Source organism: Euleptes europaea, chromosome 7 (assembly GCF_029931775.1).
Source record: "Euleptes europaea isolate rEulEur1 chromosome 7, rEulEur1.hap1, whole genome shotgun sequence".
Taxonomy (NCBI): Eukaryota; Metazoa; Chordata; class Lepidosauria; order Squamata; family Sphaerodactylidae; genus Euleptes; species Euleptes europaea.
This window is the reverse complement of record NC_079318.1, coordinates 23,421,294-23,445,497: the sequence shown is the minus strand read 5'-3', so window position 1 is coordinate 23,445,497 and position 24,204 is coordinate 23,421,294. Positions and strand designations below refer to the sequence as shown.

At 44.0% G+C, this 24,204-nt stretch overlaps 2 protein-coding genes across 2 annotated transcripts in view; one reads left to right on the top strand and one right to left on the bottom strand.

Annotated features, from left to right (window-relative positions):
- The window catches only part of COG2 (component of oligomeric golgi complex 2), a 40,217-nt gene extending 38,376 nt beyond the window's left edge, over positions 1–1,841 (top strand). The window contains exon 18 of the mRNA XM_056852633.1: positions 1,708–1,841. Within this exon, the coding sequence (XP_056708611.1) occupies positions 1,708–1,809 (102 nt within the window). The 3' untranslated portion in view covers positions 1,810–1,841. The remainder of the gene's footprint in view (positions 1–1,707) is intronic.
- Positions 1,842–11,010: 9,169 nt separating this feature from the next.
- Positions 11,011–18,845, bottom strand: AGT (angiotensinogen). Its single transcript, XM_056853192.1, has 4 exons — positions 18,067–18,845; positions 15,147–15,414; positions 13,516–13,660; positions 11,011–11,240 (listed from the first exon to the last, which is right to left on the bottom strand). The coding sequence occupies exons 1-4, from the start codon at positions 18,830–18,832 to the stop codon at positions 11,055–11,057; spliced, it is 1,365 nt and encodes a 454-aa protein (XP_056709170.1). The 5' UTR covers positions 18,833–18,845; the 3' UTR covers positions 11,011–11,054.
- Positions 18,846–24,204: the final 5,359 nt, after the last annotated feature.

Here is a 24,204-nt window from a genome sequence, read left to right as displayed (position 1 = left end):
AACTCCCCAGATTTACAGGGGCAGAATCTCTCCGCCCAGGGTGTCTTCTTAAGAGAAACATTATAACTTCAACTACTTTTTTAGGGTCAGAGAAGGTGCCACATACAAAACTGAAAGCTAATGACTGAAAGGCTGCTGCTTGTAAAGTCTAATATAGCCTGGGAAGGCCCTCTTATGTAACTGAACAGTCAGGAAGATTTAGTGTATTTATTCTGTAATTTGTACTTGTTAAAAAACTTGGCCGCACTAGCCTTGATGAATGCTCCCCCCCCTTTACAATAACAAAATGATGAAATTGCTGTCTGGTAACTAATTCTGTAGAACCTTCTTTACTATAGCTGCTTCTGTATTTTCAAATTAGTAGGTTTGGTTGTACAAGAGTAGCACACTCCCATGGGCTTTCCAACCCCTTTAATTGTATAATTAATTATAATTGTAGTATGATTTCCATGCACTTTGAACACCTTTCACCCTCTCCTTTTAATATGATCCAGCCACAGTGTTTGGATAGAGATGGAACCTTTTGTTGCAAAAAAAATATAACACAATATGGCGCCAGTGGCTGCTTTGGTTAAGACTGTTTTAAATACATCACCTAATCGATAACTAGTGTTTGTTTGATATTTTTATAAGTTTAGAGCTGTATGTTGTGTTCTTTTCGTGCATAAAGTTTGACAGACCAAAAAAAAGAAGCAGATTTAAGAAGCATGCCTCTGGAGCAGTGGCCTTGACATTTTCTAAATAATATTAAGGGTGTTGCCAGACTATCTCTTAGTACCACACATTCTCTTTTGCATTTTCACTTTCAAAAATTCATTTAAAAGTGAAAACTATTTGCCCTCAGCAATGCAGGTACTTCTACCATTACAATGGGAATGAAACTGCAGATATAACTATCATACTGCTGCCATGTGTAACACTGCGCTGTGCTTTGGCGTCTGCATACGCAGCTCTTTCACTTTGGCTTCTGGCTTGAAAGCTATTGCATTTCGGGCTACAAGGAAGAATGGTGCACACAACCTCTGCACTTGTTCTGTTTGTGTCAGTGAGCAAATAGTCAAGTTACAGACACCGTTAGCTGTTCCGACGTTGGGATGAGTCCCACAATCTGTCGGCATAAAGCACAGTCTGTTGCCGATCTTCCCAGCTTTCCTCTTTCCCCAGTGGTTTATTCCTGGGGTCCTAGGACCTGTGTGGAGTAATAGCCATGTAAGCTGCAGTAGGGAGGGGGAAGAGGGCTGGGTGGCTCCCTCCTTTGTCTTCCATGAGCAGAGCTCTGCTGGCAGAAGAGAGAATGATGACATCCCCTTCTCCTCCCCGCTGCAGCCTTCCAACCCACGTGCCTGTTACTTCACATGGGTCCTGTGACCTTGGGGGATAAACTTTCACCAGGGCTGGAAGTGTCTGCTGGGGAGAGGGGAAGGCAGAGAAGATGTGCTGTCCTTGTGCTGGATCCAATCCATTATTTCATATTTGACAAGTGTCAGCATATAGGTCCCTATGGTGTTGATACAAATAAATGGATCAAATCTTGATTATTGAGCAGTTCATTCTGCAGCCATCCAACGGCTTGTCGCAGTGCATATGAAACGAAAATGCGATTGTTAATGTACGTAAGAGCTCCTTGTGGATGTATTTAGACCTTTTGGTTGTGTGATATGTCATATTTTTACTACAAAGATAGTAAAGTAACTTAATCTTTTTTAGATGCAGAAGATGGGATTGCAGTTGAGCAACATCAGAAGTTTTTCGGCTCTTTTGGAGCTTGTTCAAGCTGCCAAGGATCAGATATCAGCGGAACAAACGTAACACCGTTTCCAGAAGTGTTATGAGAGCCATTCCGGCCTCCTAACGGGAGAGGGTTTATTTTTAGTCGCCTCGCCGAATAACTGTGTAGCGATGAAGAGCTTCCGAATGCAGCTTCAGCAACAAGTCATATGCATCTGATCTCAAGATACACAAAGGCTTGTTTCACCAAAAAAAAAAAAAAAGGAGAACCTTTCAAGAGTATTTACTCTCTAGTTTTCCATTATATGGAAGACTTTATAGATTTCTAAACATTCTGCCACAGAGCTATGGAAGTCTTTTTATTTTTTATTGTAAATCTTGTTGTGAATGAAAGCTGATTTAATATGATTAAAAATAAAAAGGCTTTGTCTTCCTTTGTAACCTGTGATGACAGGGTGAGATTATTAAAGACATGAATTAATGTATCTTTTTTGGTTATTACTAGAAGCTACAGGCAGTGTTGAGATTAAATTTTTAAATAGTCTTGTGTCCTGACATCAAAGCACCCCGCCTTTTCACTGTGAGTCAGCCATATAAAATCTGGAAGCTAAATATTTGCATCTTGTTTAATGCATGAAAAATCCAAAGTGGGAAAAATATGCATGATTTTGAAAATCCACATTGTTCATAAAGAGGTCGCTTTAAACTCTTTATGTGGTCCGCAAAACTGTTTCCCATTACTTCCAATCCTATGAAACTATTTAAATCCTAGCAATGTTTCTCAAGGAAAATAAAGGAAAAACTGCAAAGACATCCTGTTATGCTCACATACGAGGGATAACTCTATAAGAAATATATTCATCTAATGGAAGGGTCTTTCGAGTCCTTTATCAGTTTGCGTCCTTTGTGAGAGACCCTAAAACACAATCTCAAGGCAAATCCCTTTAAAATAAGAAAGAGACTTGAGTTACAGTCAGCAAATCAGACCCAAACAGGTATCAAGGTTTGCTACCATCGAATTGTTGAAATAAAAAAAGCTGTGTAATTTTTAAACTGTTTATTGAGGTTTTATTTTAATGCTCAGGATATGTTATAGTACAGGGGTCCCCAACCTTTTTGAGTCTTTGGGTGCCTTTGGAATTCTGACATAGGGCAGTGGGCACAATCACAAAATGGCTGCTGCAGGAGGTAGAGCCATCCACAAAATGGCTGCTTCAGGAGGTGGAGCCAACCACAAAATGTCAGGGAGCAAGGTTATATATAACGGTAATAGTAACTCATTTCCAGCACATGCTCTGTTTAACAGGATGCCTTTAATATGCACAGCCATTTGGGTGACCACTTGTGCAAACTCCTACCTGGCCTCTCCCACTTTCTAAAAGGACTTGGCGGGCACTAGGAAAGGCATCAGCACGTAGCACATTGGGGACCCTTGTTATAATATGCTCTTGTTTAGCCTTGAGACAATCCTATGGAAAGGAGTAAAGCAAGGTAGGTGTTGACCAAGTTTTTTTCAGATAGTGCAAAACCAGCCTTCTAATCCAGGCATATTAGTTTTGGATCTTAGAGGTGTTCAAGAAATGCTGTATGAACTACTGGGACCATACCATGGGGTTGTAGCCTTCCCCCAATGTATGTGTGCACAATCCATGCTATACTTTACTTGTAATATCTCATATATAAGGACTGTCTGCATTCTCACACATACTTGAGGTACAAAATCTGACCTGTCTTGCAAAGTCTGAATTCCTGAAATCTGTTTTGGTGAGAAAAAGGTTCTAACCCTTAAAGTCAGGAAGAAGTGCAGGAAAGACAACAGGTAGATCTTTCCTTTGTCAATAATGTACTAGATGCCGCTGAGTTTTCTGTCCCTAACGAGACTTCCTTGTGTAGCGTTCTCAAAAATGTATTACAAAATACCAAGTTTGGTATTTTTAAAAAATTAGACATGAAGTTCTTGCATGCTTATTTCTTTTCAAAGCAAAACATCTAATTTGTCAAATTCAAATGTTCTTTCTTTGATTGCATCTGAATTAAGTGGATACAGACCTGGTGTGTAAGAACGCCTTACGCTTGGGCTTTGAGCAGACAGTCTTTGAGCAGAAGGCCCTGACAGTCACATGAAGCTGCCTTATACTGAATCAGACCACTGATCTATCAAGGTCAGCATCAGTATTGACTGTTTAGTCTGGCAACAGCTCTCCAAAGTCTACGGTGGAGGTCTTCACATCACCTACTGCTGTAATCTTAACTGGAGATGCTGGGGATTGAAACTTGGACCTTCTGCATACCAAGTGGATGCTCTACCGCTGACCATTTAGGACTGTACTCTGGGTCCCCAAAGTCTGCAATGACAGTCCCAGAGCAGAGTGATGGTTCCTAGGGCTGAAATGAGTACTTTAGGGCAGGATTTACAGCTGCTGGAGTGCAGTGATGGTCCCTGGGAGTAGAATGAATAAGAAGGGGATCTGCAAGGACTTGAGAGCCAGCACGGTATAGTGGTTAGTCAAACTAGGGTCTGGGATGCCCATGTTCAAGTTCCCCACTCAGCCATGGAAGTATGCTGGGTAACCTGGGGCCATTCACGCATAATCAGCCTAAACTACCCCACAAGGTAGTTGTGAGGATAAAAAGAAGGGGAGAATGCTGTAAACTACTTGGGTCCTCCTTGCAAAGCAAAGTGGTGGGGGGAAGGACCTTTTCCAGGGCTGTTTTGGTCTCCCAGTCCATTTCTAACTAGGTGTACTCAGCTGAAAAGCCCATCTTAAGAACATAAGAGCCTTGCTGGATCAGACTAGTGGTCCATCTAGTCCAGCTTTCTGTCTCTCACAGTGGCCAGCCAGTTATTCTGGAGGGCCAACAACAGCATAGAGGTCAAGGCCTTCCTTGATTATGCCTCCTGGACTGGTATGCAGATGTTCGCTGCCTCTGAAAATGGAGCTTCTCTTTAGTAAATAAGGCTAGTAGCTACTAATAGACCTATCCTCCAGGAATCTGTCTAATCCCATCTTAAAGCTATCTATGCCTGTGGCCATCACTACATCCTCTAGCAGCAAATTCTACATTTTAATCACTCCTTGAGTAAGGAAGTGTTTCCTTTTGTCCACCCTGAATCTACTGCCTAGCGGCTTCATTGGATGCCCTCTAGTTGTAGCATTCAGGGAGAGGGAGAAAAAGCTCTCTTTTCTCTCTACCGTGTGCATAATTTTATAAACCTCTACCTCTCCCCTTAGTCATCTCTTTTCTAAACTGAAAAGTCCCAAACTCTTCAGCCTTACCTCGTAAGAAAGGTGCTCTAACCACGGTCATCTTGGTTGTCCTCTTCCATACTTTTTCCCAGTTCTGCAATATCCAGTGACTAGAACAGCACACAGTATTCCAATGAGTCTGTGCCATAGAGCTATACAGTGGCATAATAATGGCTTTTTAAAATTTTCAGTCCCTTTCCTAATAATCCCCACCACAAAGTTTGCCTTTCACATTGCTGCATCACACTAGGTTGACTGTCATTATGCTATCCACTACAACCCCAAGGTATGTTTCCCTCCCAGCTTACTCCTAGGAGAAACAACTGCAATTTCAATTTACTGGCAAACAATGTATTAGGCCATTCTCTTGTTCTTCATCTATTCTGTGTTTTACGAGCAAGTACAGCCCCTATGCTGTTTTGCAAAACTGCGTGAGTGCAAAAACCATGCCGAGGTTGCTATACTTAGAAGTCATTAATGGGAACAGTGAAAGGTAGGATCTAATTTTAAATTAATTTTGGAAGACATAATAGGTTTAAATTTGGTTGCAGAGAAAAGAATTATGCCTGTGAACATGTCTTGAACTCATCACCTACAAGCTGTGAGTATCAGCATGCATATGTGAAAACTGAATGTGTGCATGTGTTATTGAGAAAGCTGCCTAGCAAACTGTAGGGATTGGCTCGCTGGTTAATCGAACCAATCGGTGGCGTAATTATAGCTGGAGACTATAGGGCAATCTGATCCCACAGAGGTTTGGGCGTCCCTTCTCATTCCTAGCAACCAGAGTGCTAAGGCACATGTAATTAGTCAGACAAAAACTGCCTTAATGGGCTATTACAGTTTTAATTTCTACAGCTGATCTGAAGGGATCTGTTGGGATTCTACAACCCCATTGCCTGCCTCCGTGTGGGCTGAGAGAGTTCTGTGACTGGCTGGCCCAAGGTCAACCAGCAGGCTTCAGGTGGAGGAGTGGGGAATCGAACCCGGTTCTCCAGATGAGAGCCCACCACTCTTAATCACTACACCACGCTGGCTCTCTTATGAGTTCAGAACTGATAAGATATTCAGAATATTCCTGGTGAGAAGTCACCATGCAAATTGATCTTGAAGCACAATATACACCCAACATGGTTACTGCATGAATCAAAGGAATTTGGGGAAAACATAATAAAAATAATATACATAGTTATTAAATGTTAAGATTAAACCGCATCTGTAATGGGGACTGAATCTTGATAAGTGAGCAGGAAATTATAAGAGACAGTATGTGTGAACTGGAAGAAAAGATGAAACCTCTGTACATTTCATTTTTATTAAAACACGTGTAGAAGAAATTGGCATTTATATTTTTGTTTGGGGTTTGCATAACTGACGGTGAAGCAATATCCCGAGTAAATACATTTCTTGATAAGCACGTGTAAAGCTGACATCATGAGAAATCAAACAGTTGCAAACAATGGCCAAGGAAAGCAGCTTTATAAAAAAACAATCAACATATGAACATACTAAAAATCAACACCTATATTCTTAAAGTGATGTATCACTTTAACACTCAGAAGCAGATTTGTTTTGGGATTTATTTATTTTTGGTATCACATCATTGTCTGGTAAATAAGTATGGATGTTTGTAAAAATGACTTTCCCCCAGGATTATTCTAATGTTTTAATACAATGGAATGAATATATTTTGGTTGATGTGCAATTATGAATGGGAATGTCAGAGGAGAATGTGGCTGTTTCCTATGAGGAAAGGTTGAAGGAGCTGGATATGTTTAGCCTGAAGAGGAGAAGACTGAGAGGGGATATAATAACCATGTTCAAGTATTTGAAGGTCTGTCATATAGAGGATGGTGCTGAGTTGTTTTCTGTTGCCCAAGAAGGCCGGACCAGAACCAATGGGTTGAAATTAAATCAAAAGAGTTTCCATCTAGACATTAGGAAGAATTTTCTAACAGTTAGAGCGGTTCCTCAGTGGAACAGGCTTCCTCAGGAGGTGGTAAGCTCTCCTTCCATGGAGTTTTTTAAGAAGAGGTTAGATGGCCATCTGACAGCAATGCTGATTCTGTGACCTTAGGCAGATGATGAGAGGGAGGGCATCTTGGCCATCTTCTGGTCACTAGGGGTGTTGGGGGGGGTAGTTGTGAGTTTCCTGCATTGTGCAGGGGGTTGGACTTGATGACCCTGGTGGTCCCTTCCAACTCTATGATTCTATGATTCTGTTGACAGGTGGTGACTGGTAAGCTCCAGTGTGAAGTTGGAGGTGCCGCTGATGCAGATTGAAGGATGGCTGTACACTGGATTTTTATAGATCACAATGGGTAGCCGTGTTAGTCAGTCTGTAGTGGTAGATAAGAGCAAGAGTCCAGTAGCACCTCAAAGACTAACAACATTTCTTTCCTTTATCCCTTAGAAGCTCCTTGATCCATTGACCTTGAGCAGTGTAAATCTAATGTTTGAGGGATATAAGGGCTGTGATAAATCTTGCCACTGACAATGTAGCCTTGGGATCCCTATCACTTAATAAAAAAAGGCATTATGTCAGACACAGAGGCATTAGATTTATATGTTAAAAGGGGAGAGATATAACGTGATCGAAGTTCCACATTGAAGCGGCATTCCAAGAGGGCAGGAGCTAATGAATCGATAGAGCCAGAAGAGCAAGGACAGGTCCTATCTGGGTATGGTTTATTCAAAATTCTGCCCTGCATAACCATAGAGGGGTTAGCATTCAGTCTAGCTAAACAGAAGGCTCTAGAAAGACGAGGAGTTGTCAAATAATAAGTATAAGTGGGCAAACTGCGTGATGGTGGAACATTTCTGGCAGGATGACTTTTCGTGAAAAAGTGAGCTGTGACTCACAAAAGCTCATACACTGCCAGAAATTTTGTTAATCTTTAAGGTGCTACTGCACTCTTGCTCTTTTCTACTGTATTGGATTTGCCTTGATGCTCTCATATTGTCCTGTGCAGAATACATGCTTTTCATGGAGGAAGTCTCAGGCTCTGAAAGGTTTCAGAAAATGCACTTAAAAGGGCCTCCACAATACCCTCGAGAGTCACTGTTGATGATCAGGATAGACCATACTGGGCCAAATAGACCATATGTCTCACTCAGTATAAGAGATAGGGTTGCCAGGCCCCTCTTCGCCAATGGCAGGAGGTTTTGGGGTGGAGCCTGAGGAGGGCGGGGTTTGGGGAGGGGAGGGACTTCAATACCATAGAGTCCAATTGCCAAAGCAGCCATTTTCTCCAGGTGAGCTGATCTCTATCGGATGGAGATCAGTTGTAATAGCAGGAGATCTCCAGCTAGTACCTGGAGGTTGGCAACCCTAATAAGAGAGCTCCTTAAATTAATAACTCACTAGGCAATTGCTTTGTGAAATCTCTATTCAAGACCTATCAAAATGAATGGTAGTTAGGTAACAGAAGTACTTGACCAATCTGGGCCCTAACCTAGTTAAATTTAATTTTGAATAACTCCCATTTGAAAGTAGTCATCACTAATGTCCTCCATTGGTTTCCGTGAGGCAATTAACTTTAAACTGGTTTAAGGGCCTTGCTTTTAAACTGGAAGTGGATGGAGAAGAAATAGTCCACCCGCCACCCCCCCCCCCCCGGCCCAGCATGCTGCCTGTCCTTGTGGCTGGAGTTGTACTTATAGAATTCATTACTGCAAAATATAGGGAAGACCACGCACTGTAGTGGTCTGAAAAAAGCAATGGGTAAATTCATAGAGGAGAATCTTTTTAGTGGTTATTAGCCACAGCATCTAAACAGATCGCAGAGGCATCACACTTCTGATTCCTGGACCATGAGGGCAAGCAGGAGATTAATATAATCATCATGTTTTGTTGGCTTCCAGAAGCACCTGGCTGTTCACAGGTGGAAGACAGTCTGCTATCTAATCCAGCAAAGTAATTCTCATGGGTTCTGTGCCTGTTGGAACTGAGCATGGCTTTCTCAGCTGTGCTGCTCCCCACCACTTCCTTCCCTCCCATGCAAAAGGCAACTGGAACCTTCCTGCTTTAGGTTGGCTTTACTCAAGCTCCCATTGGCCTGGGTGTCCAAAGCAGGCACCTGGGCAAAATGGAAGTTTGTCCCCCACACATACAAATCAGCATTCTCAATGGAGATTAAACTGAGATTTAGAATCCCAGTTTATAGGGGGAAAGTAGCCTCCAATTTGACCAGGCTCCTTCATTTGGATATCACTGCTTCAGATGAGCTTTCTTATTGGCAAGACTCAGCCAAGACACAAGGGTGATACAATAAAATTACTGCAGAAGAACGAAAATGCCAATTTTGTCCAGATCAAATAGACTCCCTAGCCCACATTGTTTCAGCATGTCCACAAAATAACATTGCACAAAATAAATATATCACTCCCTGGGTAAAACAGCTAAAGACACTTTCTGAGAAGAGGATACTGCGTTATCTGCTGTCAAATAGATCCGTCAATTGCATGAGAGATGCGGCAAGTTTTCTCTTTATAGTGTCAAGGAAAAATTAAATTTCATTTCCCCCTTTTAAAGTGTGAAGTGGTTGATGGATAGCCAGTAGCTGTTAAATCTAGGGAAAGGATAACACTGCAAATGAGAGTTTGAAGGCACTCAAGCCGGTAAGATTTCAATTGCCCTCTGTGTGTAAAGGGAGGAGTGAGAGAGTGCACAAGCTAGAGAACGAGCCATTCTTGTGGCCAGCTCAAGCAGAAGATTGTCATAATGCAGTCATGCAATGGGCTAAAGCAATTCTGTTTCCCCATCTTCTCAGTGTAGTAGCTTGCCCCCGTTGCTTGGTGAGAACTGCAAGATTTTCAGGTACTGTTGGAATGCCCAAAGCCATTTTGCAGGTGGAAAGCTGAAAAAGCTGCCAAATGCTTGATTTAAGTTAGGGGGGGTTGCCAGAACACAAACTCATATTTCTGGAAAATACCATGTCAGAAATTAAAGCCTTTTAAAATACATTCTTGGATGGGGTCAAACAGTATGCTGAAGGTGGAGTGGTGCACCCAGTAGCCCCTCCCTGGCTACAATCCTGTAGAATGTCATTTTGTCTGATCAATAAATTGAATCTTGCTATTCTTAGCCTTTTGATCAGGTTCGAGAGTACAGTGATCTGAGGGACCCATAGGGATATTCTTCATGGAGATTTGCTGCTGTTTCAATGCCGATTTGCGTCGGAGGCAAATTTTGGTTATTCACTCCAGATCCGTGTTTTCTCCCACTGAGCAAAATAAGCCGGGTTAAAAGAGAGGCAATCCAAACCACTTCTGAGCCGTACTTTCCAGTAGAAGAGCGTTTTGTTTCTCGGATGCCCATGAAAAAATGTTTGCTTCGCTCCCCAGGATGTCTCCTTTCTCCTCCCCCAAGAACGGTGATTGGCTGGGGGAGTTGCCACTCTAACAGCATTGCACCGGCAGGAGGGAGACCCAAAGCAGATTGGCTGCCCCTCTTCAGAAGGGTGATGGGGGTTTTGGCTTGGATTTGCCGCTTTCAGGATGCCCCCCCAACACACACACACATAGGATCGCACCGGCTGGAGGGAGACCCAGAGCAGACTGGTGGTATGATGAGGCTTATATCCACCCTTAAGTGAAGCCCCGTGGTGCAGAGCGGTAAGGTGCAGTACTGCAGTCAAAAGCTCTGCTCATGACCTGAGTTCGATCCCGACGGAAGTCGGTTTCAGGTAGCCGGCTCAAGGTTGACTCAGCCTTCCATCCTTCTGAGGTCAGTAAAATGAGTATCCAGCTTGCTGGGGGTAAAGGGAAGATGACTGGGGAAGGCAATGGCAAACCACCCCATAAACATAGTCTGCCTAGGAAACATTGAGATGTGACATCACCCCATGGGTCAGTAATGACCCAGTGCTTTCACAGGGGACTTACTACCTTTATCTTTTAAGTGAAGGGGTTTTTAAAAAGGAGCTACTGATCCTTATATCAGATATAGGTTTGAACGACAAATCAGCTTTATTCCAAAATTTCAAGTAACAGTTCAACATGGCAACAAAAACAGTTACAAAGTTAGGGAAAATACTGAAGAAAGCGAGGGAAATCATATTAATGTGAAATTTATGCTCATTGCAAGGGGTTTATCACTCTGCCAAAATACAGCAAAGCGCTGGACTCTTTTTCATGCACCGCTATCAGGAAAGGCTTGTTCAGTGTTATGCTGAGTGTCTCGACGCCCTCGTTTTGTTCTGTAGGGTTTTCTGCTTGATCTGCTTCACCAGGATGGAGTTCAAACCGTTGCTGATTTATAATCTGCAAGTGCAAATGAACACAGTGAGTCTCCTAGTCAGAGGCAACTGGGCATGACAGAGGGACGGCAAATGAAAATCCAAGTAAATGACAAGGTATTTTTAAAAGTGCTAATCAAAAGGGCCTGTAGATCATCACAAATGAAAATTCTCGAAGATGTGACTGATAATATTTATAGAACACTTAATGGGATTTGTAGAGCCCCGTGGCGTAGAGTGGTAAGCTGCAGTACTGCAGTCCAAGCTCTGCTCACGACCTGAGTTCGATCCCAATGGAAGTTGGTTTCAGGTAGATGGCTCACGATTGATTCAGCCTTCCATCCTTCTGAGGTCGGTAAAATGAGTACCCAGCTTGCTGGGGGTAAAGGGAAGATTACTGGGGAAGGCACTGGCAAACCACTCTGTAAACAAAGTCTGCCTCGTAAACGTCAGGATGTGACGTCTCCCCATGGATCAGGAATGACCCGGTGCTTGCACAAATTACCTTTAATGGGATTTGTACCAGCACTGTGCAAAGGCCATGGTGATAATAATATTAAAGAGTTTGTATTTTAAAACATTATTGAATTGTATAACATTAGCCAAGCTGACTCCCTCTGGGCTAAAATTTCCATAGAGTCTGCTGCCTTCTCTTTAGAATTAGTGGCCGTGAAATGCCAGATTGGACCTCTTGTGTTTTCTCTTGGCATGCCTCATATCCACATCTGTTCTATTCTGCTATTATGATTCTCAAAGTGGTAAAGCAAGATATACCAATGGGCTCACTTGCCTTGCTGTACTCTGGCCCAGCCATTATTCTATCCTTATCTTCAAAACATTCTGTGAAAAACAGCTACTTGCCCAGGGCTGGGTTACTTCATAAGCTGCATGAGTAGGAGATTGGGACCATGGTTCCCTGCGTGAGTTGTCCACTTGTTGTCTGTGAGTGTCCCATATGTAGGGCTGCCAACCACCAGGTACTAGCTGGAGATCTCCTGCTTTTACAACTGATCTCCAGCCGATAGAGAGCAGTTCACCTGGAGAAAATGGCCACTTTGGCCATTGGACTCTATGGTATTGAAGTCACTCCCCTCCCCAAACCCGGCCCTCCTCAGGCTCCGCCCCCAAAACCTCCCGCCGGTGGCAAAGAGGGACCTGGCAACCCTACCCATATGATTGGACCTTTAATATCAAGGTGCGCAGATAAACAATGCTATGTGTTATTTATCAACCAAACCTACCTCATACTGTTGCTTTGAGGATGAAATGTGACTTATTTTAAGCCTGTTTAGGCACTTATTGGAAAGGCATGTTAAAGATGAGTGGAACGTTCCACACTTTTTATTAGTCCACTCAAAGTTCTTTCTCTGGGGGGTGGGGAGTGCTTGCAAGAAGAAAAATAACTATCAGGGGAAGGGTAAAGCACTTTCTCCCCTGCCTAGCCTTCACTCAGAACTGCAGCTTCTTGCAAATTTGTTGTCTTTTAAAAAACATATTTGTATATTATCAGTAGGATTGCCAGGTCCCTTTTTGCCACCGGTGGGAGGTTTTGGGGGCGGAGCCAGGAAAGGGTGGGGTTTGGGGAGGGACTTCAATGCCATAGAGTCCAATGGCCAAAGTGGCCATTTTCTCCAGGTGAACTGATCTCTATCGGCTGGCGATGAGTTGTAATAGCAGGAGATCTCCAGGTAGTACCTGGTGGTTGGCAACCCTGATTATCAATATATCTAATTCTTAACCTGGATCCATTTGTGGATACTTAAATCTGCACACTGGGGTCAGGCATGGAGAAGGCAGATTTCCCCACAAATTTGGCAGACCCCTGAGGTTTGCAGAAAAACCTGAGGAGGTAAGGCAGTGGCGCTCAGTGTGTGTGTGAACAGCTGTGTGGATGGGGGAGCAGTGCAAGCGCCACCATTGCTGCATGCAGCCTCTCAGGCAACAATGCTGCATGTAGCGGAGGAGGAACCAGCAGCAGCTTGGCAGGGGAGGAAGAACCACTACCTGTCATGCCACCAGAAGAGGAGCTACCCCCTATGGGACCTGCCCCTGCCCTCCACAGCTGGTCCCCTGCTTGTGATGTCTATTTTCTGCTAAGTGCCTTCAACCAGCCTTCATCGTCCCATAGTGTTCACTTTAGTTGCTTGCACTGCCGAAGTTCACTATTTTTATACTGTCTGTTTATTTTTTTCACCTAGAACAGCTACCTTTGTTTTCCCTGTATGTTATAGCCGGTTCCTTATCCTACAGATTACATGGAATTTTGTGCGCGCAAAACATGTGCAAAATATATATTGTACCTTTCTAACATTCAGGTTAACGTCACTCATTATACTGAAGTTGGCACTCTTTCCCAGCAGTTCAGATAGGCCCATTTTATTAAGAGGGTCCTGAAGGTTATAAACGCTTTCAAAGGATAACTTTGGCAAAGTTAAATCGATTCGTCTGCAGGAAATACAAAAAAGAGAGGGATTTCTTGGCAATAATTTACAATTTTCTTTCATTCCCCCCCTCCCACAATGCTGGCTCCTTGTACACCCACCCTTTCTAAATTCACCCCCCCCCCCAAGCCACATTGTTTTTAGTCCGTGCAGGTCCTGAGACCTTAAGTATCATCTTTTCAGAGGAGTTCTTGCAAAAGGGGAGGGCAAGAAAAGTCTGGTCCTCCTGTGTTAGACCCAACCCTTGGACTTTCAGTCATATTGTGTAAACCAGGGGTGGGGAACGTCAGGCCCAGGGGCCATTTAAGGCCCGCGAAATCATTTGGTCTGGCCCTTCGTGGGTCCTGGCAGATCTCTAGGTCAGAAGTATCTAAGACTGGTGATCCGCACCCTCCCGTGGACAGGAATAGCCTCTATTCAAGGCAGATGCGAGTTTGTTTTGCCGAGAAAAGGAACCTTTCCCCCCCCCTTGCAGAAGAGTCATTAGCTATGGAGCTGCTAGGACCACCCAAGAAACTGTGTTAACCCTTTCCCACCTGGGCCATGGAGATACGTATTGGTCGGCTAATTTTTAAGTTGATAATTTTGTATGGCCCGCAAATGCTGTTATAAATTCCCAAATGGTCCTTGGCGGAAAAAAAGTTCCCCACCCCTGGTGTAAATCCTTTTTCTCTCACCCTCCCCCCACTCCATCACAAGAGTTCCCAACAGCCCCGGAGAAAAGAGTCCTTTCCTTTTTATAGAGGCTTAATGTGTGGAAATGGGTAGGTGAAGCTTTTTATGACATGGAAGTAAATAACATTACCAGATAAATAACATACAATTAAACTTCTATTGAAGGGATGGGATCTTGAACTTGACTGACTAACTGATGGGGTCATGGTGGTAGCTCAATCCACGAGCTACATTGATGGAACATATCTTTTCTACTAGGATTACTGAAATGTATATCTTGCACCACCATTTATATTTTCAGTGTCAATATACTGATCTGGATTAAGATAGACTACAGCTGGAGTGTTCCATGTTATACTTGGATTGTGATTCCAGTGTTTAACTTGGTAAGCTTAAATCTGTTCAGCGACTGAGAAGAAGAAGAGTTGGTTTTTATATGCCAGCTTTCTCTACTACTTAAGGAAGAATCAAACCGGCTTACAACTACCTTCCATTCCCCTTCCCACAACAGACACCCTGTGAGGTAGGTGGAGCTGAGAGAATTCGGAGAGAACTGTAACTAACCCAAGGTCACCCAACTAGCTTCATGTGTAGGAGTGGGGAAACAAACAAATCCAGTTCACCAGATGAGCCTCCGCCACTCATGTGGAGGAGTGGGGAATCAAACCCGGTTCTCCAGATCAGAGTCCACTCCACTACACCATGCTGGCTGACCCAAGTGAAAGGAGCTTGAGACATTATCTGAGATGGTCACTGATCCTCAAAGGCAATTCTTACATTCTAATAAACCTCTATGTTTCCTATTAAAAACATACCTCAGTGACAATTTTTGCAGCCACAGATAAGAAGGCTCCAAAGAATATTGTGCCTCAGCACCAGCCAGGTTTTCATTGTTGATGGGCTGTAATAGCAGCAGAAAGATGCTCTCGCTGACAGCAATTCTGATGACTGACAGATTCCGGTTGTTGTCAAATTTATGCTCAAAGTTACCAGTGACTCTCATCATAGGCACAGAGATCTTTCTTTCTGAATCGGTCCAGAATTCCTGAGGCTCACTCAGAAGTGAGGCTCCCTTCACAATGGCTGAAAACGAAAGAGAAAAGGGATTGATCCCATTTGTTTGAGCTTCCCATCAGCAAATGTATGCAATGGTATTGGTGTTAAAGGGGGGGGGGACAGAGGTGGGGATATATGGGTTGAATCCAAAGGTGTGTTTCCACTTATGGAAGGTGTCTTTACATCTGCAGCTAGAGGGAGTGCCTTTCGATCCATTTTCATAGTTTCAATCTGACTATTTATTTATGGGGTTGCCAGAGAGATCTTGAAGCATATTGCGGCCCCAGCCCTACGGGGGGAGGGCACCCACCACCCCAGGGGGAAAACCCATACCCCGTTGACTGACCTGCATCGTCCTAACCAAGAATGACTAGTACACCATAGCTGGAGTGAAAAGGCCACAACTTTATTGATTACAGAGTTAGGCATTGGCAAGCATGAAGGGCAGGATCCAGGGATCAGCTAACCCGTCCATCAGCTAATAGCACCCTGCGCCCAACCCGCCTGCTGGGCGCAGCCTGAGATGGCAGTATGCCAGGCCCCACATGGACGGAAGCCAACTGTGTGGTCCCCTGCCACTTGGGAGGAGGCCAAACCGCAGCCCCCAAGCCAGGCTTAACCAATCCTGGCCTCCCCCCAAAACCCCTTATTAGGGTCCCTAGAGTGGGAAGTGGGGCATGCAGGCCGTCTTTCCCCCAAACTGGATCAGGCCCCATGCCCAAACTGCCAACCATCAGTTGTGACATATAAACCAACCATACCCCATAAACCAAGGGGAGGGTGGGTGGGACAAGCAGCGTGGCAAGGAAGAATGGCCGAGGCCAGGGGCAGAGGTCGCATTTTATTCCTCCCCCGGCATGCCAGCCGGCGCCGACCCCATTGGCCTGCCAGGGGCGTGGACAGCCGCGGGGCGGATGGGAGCAGGCAGCCGCCATTGCTGTTCCCAGCCGCTCCACGTAGAGCCTGGCCCCCCCGAAGGGCCAGCCAGGGCCCCAGGGCCGCCCGAGCCATCGCCCCGCCGCCCCCAGAACAGCCGAGGCAGCCGGTAAGCTGGGGACCCCAGCCTCCTGCCCCCCTCCCGCTCCCCCCCCCCCCGGCAGGTCCACAAACTCGGATCCCTCCCAGCTGGATCCGATGCTTGTGGAAGCGATAATAGAAAGAAGCTTCTCCAGACCTCTCTCCCATGATGGCTCCTATCTCTTGTGATTAGCCCTTTCTATGAAGTTGCTGGGGTAGCCTGCGTTTCTCGTTCCCAAGAGATTTTGAAAATTGGGTCTCCTTCTCTCCTTTCAACTGGATTCAGCACACTTCTAACCATGCTGTACAGTTTACAAGGATAAGCGGTAGTATGGCCATTCTCCCTTCCCCTACAATTGTATATGAGTTCACGTGGCAGAATTTTGTAGGATTATCACAGGATTGGAGCATCCTGCAAAAGATATGATCGACGCATGCTCTGATTGTGTGGAAACAACACTCTTTTGCTGCCTAATCTTCATAACTCTTAGTAGAGTCCTTAGGTAAAGGTAAAGGTCCCCCTGTGCAAGCACCGGGTCATTCCTGACCCATGGGGTGATGTCACATCCCGACGTTTCCTAGGCAGACTTTGTTTGCGGGGTAGTTTACCAGTGCCTTCCCCAGTCATCTTCCCTTTACCCCCAACAAACTGGGTACTCATTTGACCGATCTCGGAAGGATGGAAGGCTGAGTCAACCTTGAGCCAGCTACCTGAAACCAACTTCCGTTGGGATCGAACTCAGGTCGTGAGCAGAGTTTGGGACTGCAGTACTGCAGCTTACCACTCTGCGCCATGGGGCTCTTTTAGTAGAGTCCTTAAGAATCACTTATTTATGGGGAAAATACATGGTGGGTCACATCACTATAAAAATCTATAAAATAGCTGGAGATCTCCTGCTATTACAAGTGATCTCCAGCCGATAGAGATCAGTTCACGTGGAGAAAATGGCCGCTTTGGCCATTGGACTCTATGACATTGAATCCCCTCCCCAAACCCCACCCTCCTCAGACTCCACCCCCAAAACCTCCTGCCGGTGACAAAGAGGGACTGGGCAACCCTATGTTGTAAGGATACAGTTGAGAAGGGAAGGAATGCAGATGTTGTCCTGGGCTTCTCGGAAGAAGGATGAGATAAAAATATGAGATCTAGATAGATTACAACATTGACAGAGGATGTCAATATGGTCACTAGCATAAAAGGGCCCTTTTAAAAAAAGTTTCAATCAGTGTACAAAGAATAGATCTATCAATATTTCATGGCTAGGTAGCTCGGAATGGAACTTCTATCTTCAGAGGCAGTATACCTCTAGTTTTGAGATGCTGGGCACGAGCAGCAGCAGGATGTCTTTTCATATTTTGTTACTCTGATTATGCTTTTGCGCTTCCTAGAAGTTCCTGGCTTCTTTTAAGAAAGGACGCTGAACTAGATGGACATTTGGTGTGGAACTGAGGCTAGCAATTCACACATTGGCATATCCTGAGAGACAGATTGTCACCCAGTTAGAGGATCATGTGGCAATTCCTGAATACACGTGGGAGCGATTAGAAGCACTGAGGTGGCTATGCATTCAAAATGGGATGGAACAGTTGAAAGTAGAATTATTTTGTGCTCGTCCCAGTGAATTGTCATTAGTATGAACATGTGAGGATTTCCCCTCTTACCTTTGAACTGAGTATAGGTTGCAAACAACAAGTTGCTTGCCGGATCAATGTCTGCCAGCGAAGACTTGCTCGTGTGGGCGTTTTTCCTTTTGACAAAAGCGTCAATTTGTTCTCCTGCCTGAGCGGGGTTTGTAAAGTCCACAGCTCGTACGTAGAAATTAATGTCAGCAAAGGCCAATTCGTGGACCAAGGATTCAGATAAATGGACATTAGGGGCAGAAAAAAGGCAGAAAAGCTTGGTGAAGAGCAGCTCATCCACCCCACTGGGATTGCTGATGGTCCTCAGGACAGGAAGGATTTTGTGCCCGTCAATTTTGGAGGTGCAGTCTTGGCTATCGGAGGGGAAGCTGAATCCTAACAGACTCTGCAAGTCATTTGCTGTGCGTCCAGAAGCCCCTAAGTAGAAGATGAGAAGGGACTGGTATATGCTTGTGGGAGACAGAAGAATATTTTCTCCCGTGTGCATTTCCACCAGCTTTCTGTAGATACGTGCCCCAAGCACGAAGGCGGAGTCTTTTAAATGGTCCACTCCTAAAATTTGTGGTTCCTCCTCACTCTTGTTCCTGACGCTCTCTTCATACGCCGGGGTGATGAGAGACTCAACTGAGATGGGAACAAAAGTTTTCACCAGCCGTTCCTTGTCTTCCAGTCCCTTGCAGCTCTCGCTGTTGTACGCAAAGAGATGGAAGGGGTGAACGTACACCCGATCGCAACCGACGGGGATAACACACATAAGGATGCACAGCAAACTCATGCCTGGGTTCATGTTTGCCTACAGTTTCAACAATGCCTGCTTAAGAAAAAAGAAGTTGATGTTTTATGAGCTATTACCATTTTATACGATTTCAAAAATAGTGAAAATTGAGACCTTGGTATCCCCCCACGTAAGGAAACTGCTGTTCATGGGTGACTTATTATACACACATGCTGTGCATATTTTCTTGAGATGCTCTATTTATAATCAGCTCCAACCCTCCATTCTATCCCCACTATTGGAAAACCTATCTGGTTGGTTGTTTGAGCAAATATAAACTTCTGGTGGATGAAAACCCTTTGACCACAAGACAGGTTGCCAAATGTTGTATTGCGGAGATTGAAGTACGTAGTAAATTAAAAGCAAAGATGCAGATAAAGTTTGAGCTTAAACTACAGGATTTCAAAAGTGGAGAAACCTGATGGCGGGTTTGTTTATAGGAAAGAGATCGTTGCTAAAGTACTATGTGGTAATCCGATTTTAATCCTGATAAATTTTTTATATCCTATTTTATTTGAATTGTTGTATGATTGTTAGATATCGTACTTATTGGTCTTTGACCACAAATAAAATTATTCATTCATTCACATGCTGCTTTTTCCTGAGCATGGGTTTCAGCCTAGTCTTTTTAAAGTTCTTTAATGGGGCGTGCCACTTATGGGAACCCATTAAAATAACCCTGCTGGCAGTTTAAGAAGATGAGGGACCAATCCTATGGGGGGAATCTGTGAACAATACCTCAAGAGTAGCCGTTGCCCATGACAACACAGGGAGCAAAAAAGGAGTTAACAGGAGAACCACCATAGATCATGGATAGCTGCAGCTATACGGGGTTTCTCCTCCACCATAACGGTCTTTACCGATTTCTGTCACAGAGCTAATCCCCATTTTTACATGCTTAAATTTATCTGCAGTTGTTAATTATGGGTGCAAATCAAAGGCATTAAGATCTAAAAGGGGACAAAATAGAATAAATCGGGGTAGGGAGTATCCTTCGGTAACATGTGAAGACTACATATCAGTACATCACTCTAGGCTAAAATGTTTTCCATTGTTAAACCTTGTTAAATTTAGGACGCAAAAATGGCGTGCCCAAATAAATAAATACATTACAGTATTGTACATGGAGGGGGACTTTGGAAAAATACAGGTCAAAGGTCAAACTGACAATCCGGAATTTAAGGAAAAGATAGTCTTCTCTATGACTCCATTGGAGACAAAAGAATAAGCCATGTATATATTCTCCAGTTTGGATCGTTTGCCCTCAGTCACTTGAAGGGTAGAAAAGGAGCACATACCTCTCTTAGATCTACTTGCTCAGGAAGACAACCTCAAGCACTTTTGTGCGCTCAGCGTCTGATTGCAGCTGTTTAGGTCCCTATTTTATCCCTCTGATTGCCAAACCTAAGTTACACATTAGCTGTCCCCTTCCCCCTGCCTGCCCTTCTGAGCACAGTGTCCTGGGATCCGTGTTTTTCCATGTATTTGCACTCGTTGCTCTTTCCATTCCCAGTGAGAAGAGCAAATACTGGCCCAGAGGACCGTTGCATCAGTGCTGGTGCTTGTTATCTCCTTGTTCCTTAGATGTGCTTGCGCATCTGAAACTGAAGCAGACTCGATCCTGCCCTCTGCCTGCATTGCAAACAAGGGCTCATGCCTGATAGCTGGAAGTTATGCAAACCATCACCTGTATAGCTCTATATATTGTAACCAGGGATAATTATGTTGTTACCCACCCTGAACCCGGCCTTGGCCGGGACAGTGGGTGAAATACAATTGTTGTTGTTGTTGTTGTTAATAATAATAATAATAATGGTGATGATGGTGGTGATGATGATGATGATGATGATGATATGCCGGGGAAGCTCAATACTTAGGATCTGTAGACTGTTTTTCAAACTATTGTAGCATATTGCTTCCCACAGTGTCTTCAAGCTCCACTGGAGTTTCCATCATTGGTCCTCCAATTCCCTCAGGGACATAGTCCATCTGAGAGTTAAACCCTTTCTGGATTATTCTGTGAATTAATTCTGTATCTGAGGAAGGGAGTTTTGACTATCAAAAGAGTACAGCCCCAAAATGGAGAGCCAGTGTAATGTAGTAGTTAAGAGCGGTGGTTTGGAGCGGTGGGCCCTGATCTGGAGAGCCGGGTTCGATTCCCCACTCCTCCACATGAGCAGCAGAAGCTAATCTGGTGAACTGGATTTGTTTTCCCACTCCTACACACGAAGCCAGCTGGGTGACCTTGGATTAGTCACAGCTCCCTCAGCCCCACCTACCTCACAGGGTGTCTGTTGTGGAGAGGGGAAGGGAAAGGGATTGTAAGCCGGTTTGATTCTCCCTTAAGTGGTAGAAAAAGTTGGCATATAACAACCAACTCTTCGTCTTCTTCTTGATGGTCTCAAAGTTGCCGCTGGAGTCTAGCTCCTCTACTGCAGACCAACACTGCTACCCTTTGAAATTACCTGCAAAAAAAATTTCAAGAATTGCTAACTATATGTGATATCACAGACACCATTCAATAGAACACCATGGCATTCAGGCAAGCACATTTCACAACCCACATAGTACTTAGTACCAAAATTGATGCACTTGCAGATTGGCAAACATTGTATTCTCAATGATACAACACAGCTGTATGAGTGCTGGAAAATTACTGAATGTTCCTTAAGTCTGCTTAGATCACCAGCACTATCTTTAAAATTAATCATCCACATGTGTCCACCATCTAGTATCTCCTGCCCTTGGTTTGATGACTAGATTCTGTAATGCTCCTACCCAGAAGAGACTTTCTAAGGATTTCCCCTTTACAATAAATCCACAGTTGGTACTTGTGTGGAATCCAGATGTCTTAGAATCATAGAGTTGGGACCACCAGGGTCATCTAGTCCAACCCCCTGCACAATGCAGGAATTTCCCAACTACCTCCCACATACACACCCAGTGCCCCCTACAGAAGATGCCCAAGATGCCCTCCCTCTCATGAACTGCCTGTCATGAATTGCCTAAGGTCATAGAATCAGCTTTGCTCAAGGCAGGAAATTTGATATGGAACAATCATGCTTTCCCCATGGTTTTCCTCAACCATATTGCCATTAGAGGATCCAAAGAGAGCCAGCATGGTATAGTGGTTAAGAGCTGTGGTTTGGAGAAGTGGATTCTCATCTGGAGAACCAGGTTTGATTCCCCACCCCTCCACATGAGCGGTGGATGATAATCCGGTGAACTGGGTTAGTTTCCCCACTCCTCCACATGAAGTCAGCTGGGTGGCCTTGGGCTAGTCACAGCTCTCTTAGAGCTCTCTCAGCCCCCACCTACCTCACAGGGTGTCTGTTGTGGGGAGGGAAGGCGATTGTGAGCAGGTTTGATTCTCCCTTAAGTGGTAGAGAAAGTCGGCATATAAAAACCAACTCTTCTTCTTGTTTGTCTTCATCTTCTTCTCTAACAATCATGGAATCATAGAGCTGGAAGGGGCCGTTACAGGCCATCTAGTCCATCTCTTAGTAGCCTTGCTAGCTCATGTGTTAATGAGTGGTCCATAGAATGCCATTGAAGGGACTGTCACAGATCATACCCCAGCTTGAATACACACTCAGGGAACTCAAAATGTGCTGCAGAGGAGAAAAGCACTCAGCACTTACAGGATTACTTGGGAGTAAATTGGGAGGGGTTGTGCTTTATGCTTGTATTTTACAAAGGAATTTCAAAACAAAGCTGACAGAAAGAGTTAAATGTCAAAACGGACTTGCTGTCTGATAACTTAGGGGCTGCCCTAGAGAAACCCCACAAAACATACCAAAGTAGCTTAATGCTCTATTACTGAAATACTGTTCAGTTCCTCATTACCTCACCCCCCTTGAAAATGAAATGTAAGAAAATGACAAACTTATGTTTCAAAGGCTATATCATATCAATTCACCAGAAAGCTACAATTGGCTACAGTGAAGTGTGAAGCTAAGTGTATACTTGACCAAGTAACATTTTCCCAACATAACTGTAGGCAAATCCATGTGTGAAGATCATGCCAAATGTCTAGTAAAGACATGAAGAGGAAGCTGTGAGTAGCAATGAGTTCCCATAAGTGTACAAAATTGACATATTTCACACAAGAGGAGAACATACTATTTGTGCAAAGCCGATTTTTCCTGCATTCAGATACACAGCAAAACATGAACAATTATTTATAAAAGCAAATATCAAAATGTTGTTTTGATTAAAATAGTTTGATACCTTATTTGGGTCGTGGTGTCCAACAGTACTGATCTGTCCCTGAAAAAGAAAATATCGCTTATTCATTTCCCAGCCAGCTTTGTCTTATATCTCTGGAATGGAAGGGGCTTACATTGGTTAGATATTTAAATCAGCTTATGGTAAATGCCCAAGGAAAAGAGGAAGACCCAACAAGAGACTCTATAAAGGAAGCCACAGCCTTCAATTTGCAAAATCTGAGCAAGGCTGTCAAAGATAGGACATTTTGGAGGACTTTCATTCATAGGGTCGCCATGAGTCGGAAGTGACTTGACGGCACTTAACACACACAAACAAATGCCCAAATATCTAGGACAGGCTGAATATATGTCTAAATAAATATGTTTCTCATGTTCTTTTAACAGATCTATGAAGGGTAGGTCTATCAACAGCTGTTAGGTAGCTAACAGAATCTTCATGATCAGTGAGCACCAGATACAGGGGGAAAGCCACCAAAGATAGCTGTTTTCCTACCCTATTTGGAAGCTTTCCAGAAGCATCCGTCCAGTTACTGTGGGAAAGAAACAGAATGCTTGAATAAAAATAGGACCTTTGGTCAGATCCAGCAGGGCAGTTGTTGAATAAACATAACCCTGAGGGCAGAAAGCTTGTAAAGGTGTATTCTACTTGGAGAACGTCTGCCCAATGACGAAAATCTATCTGCAGAGCTCACACAATGACCTATTGCCACAAATAAATTTACCTAAGCTATGGATCATATGAGTCCATCTTAGAATTGCATTTGATTTCATAGAGACATCACCGTACAAATCCAGGTCAATAATGATTCCTTGACAGCTCCATAAATTACTTATTTCAATATCTAATGTCTCAAAGTAAAGCAAAAATTAAGTCATAGATGGCTGATTTATGGAGAATGGTCTATGGGGGCTTATAAACATGACTATACATCAGTATTGTACACAAGCCCCTATCTTAAGAACACTTTCCTGGGAGTAAGCCCCATGGAATAATATGGGACTTCCCTCTCAGTAGACCTGCTTAGGTTTGCTCTGTAAATTTACTAGCCTACACCTACATTATGCATTTGTAGCACAGTAATGATCTAAAAGTAGCGGGGAAAAGAACTCTTTCTCTTACAGTTGAAAAAACCTATCTGGAGATATTTCTCCCTA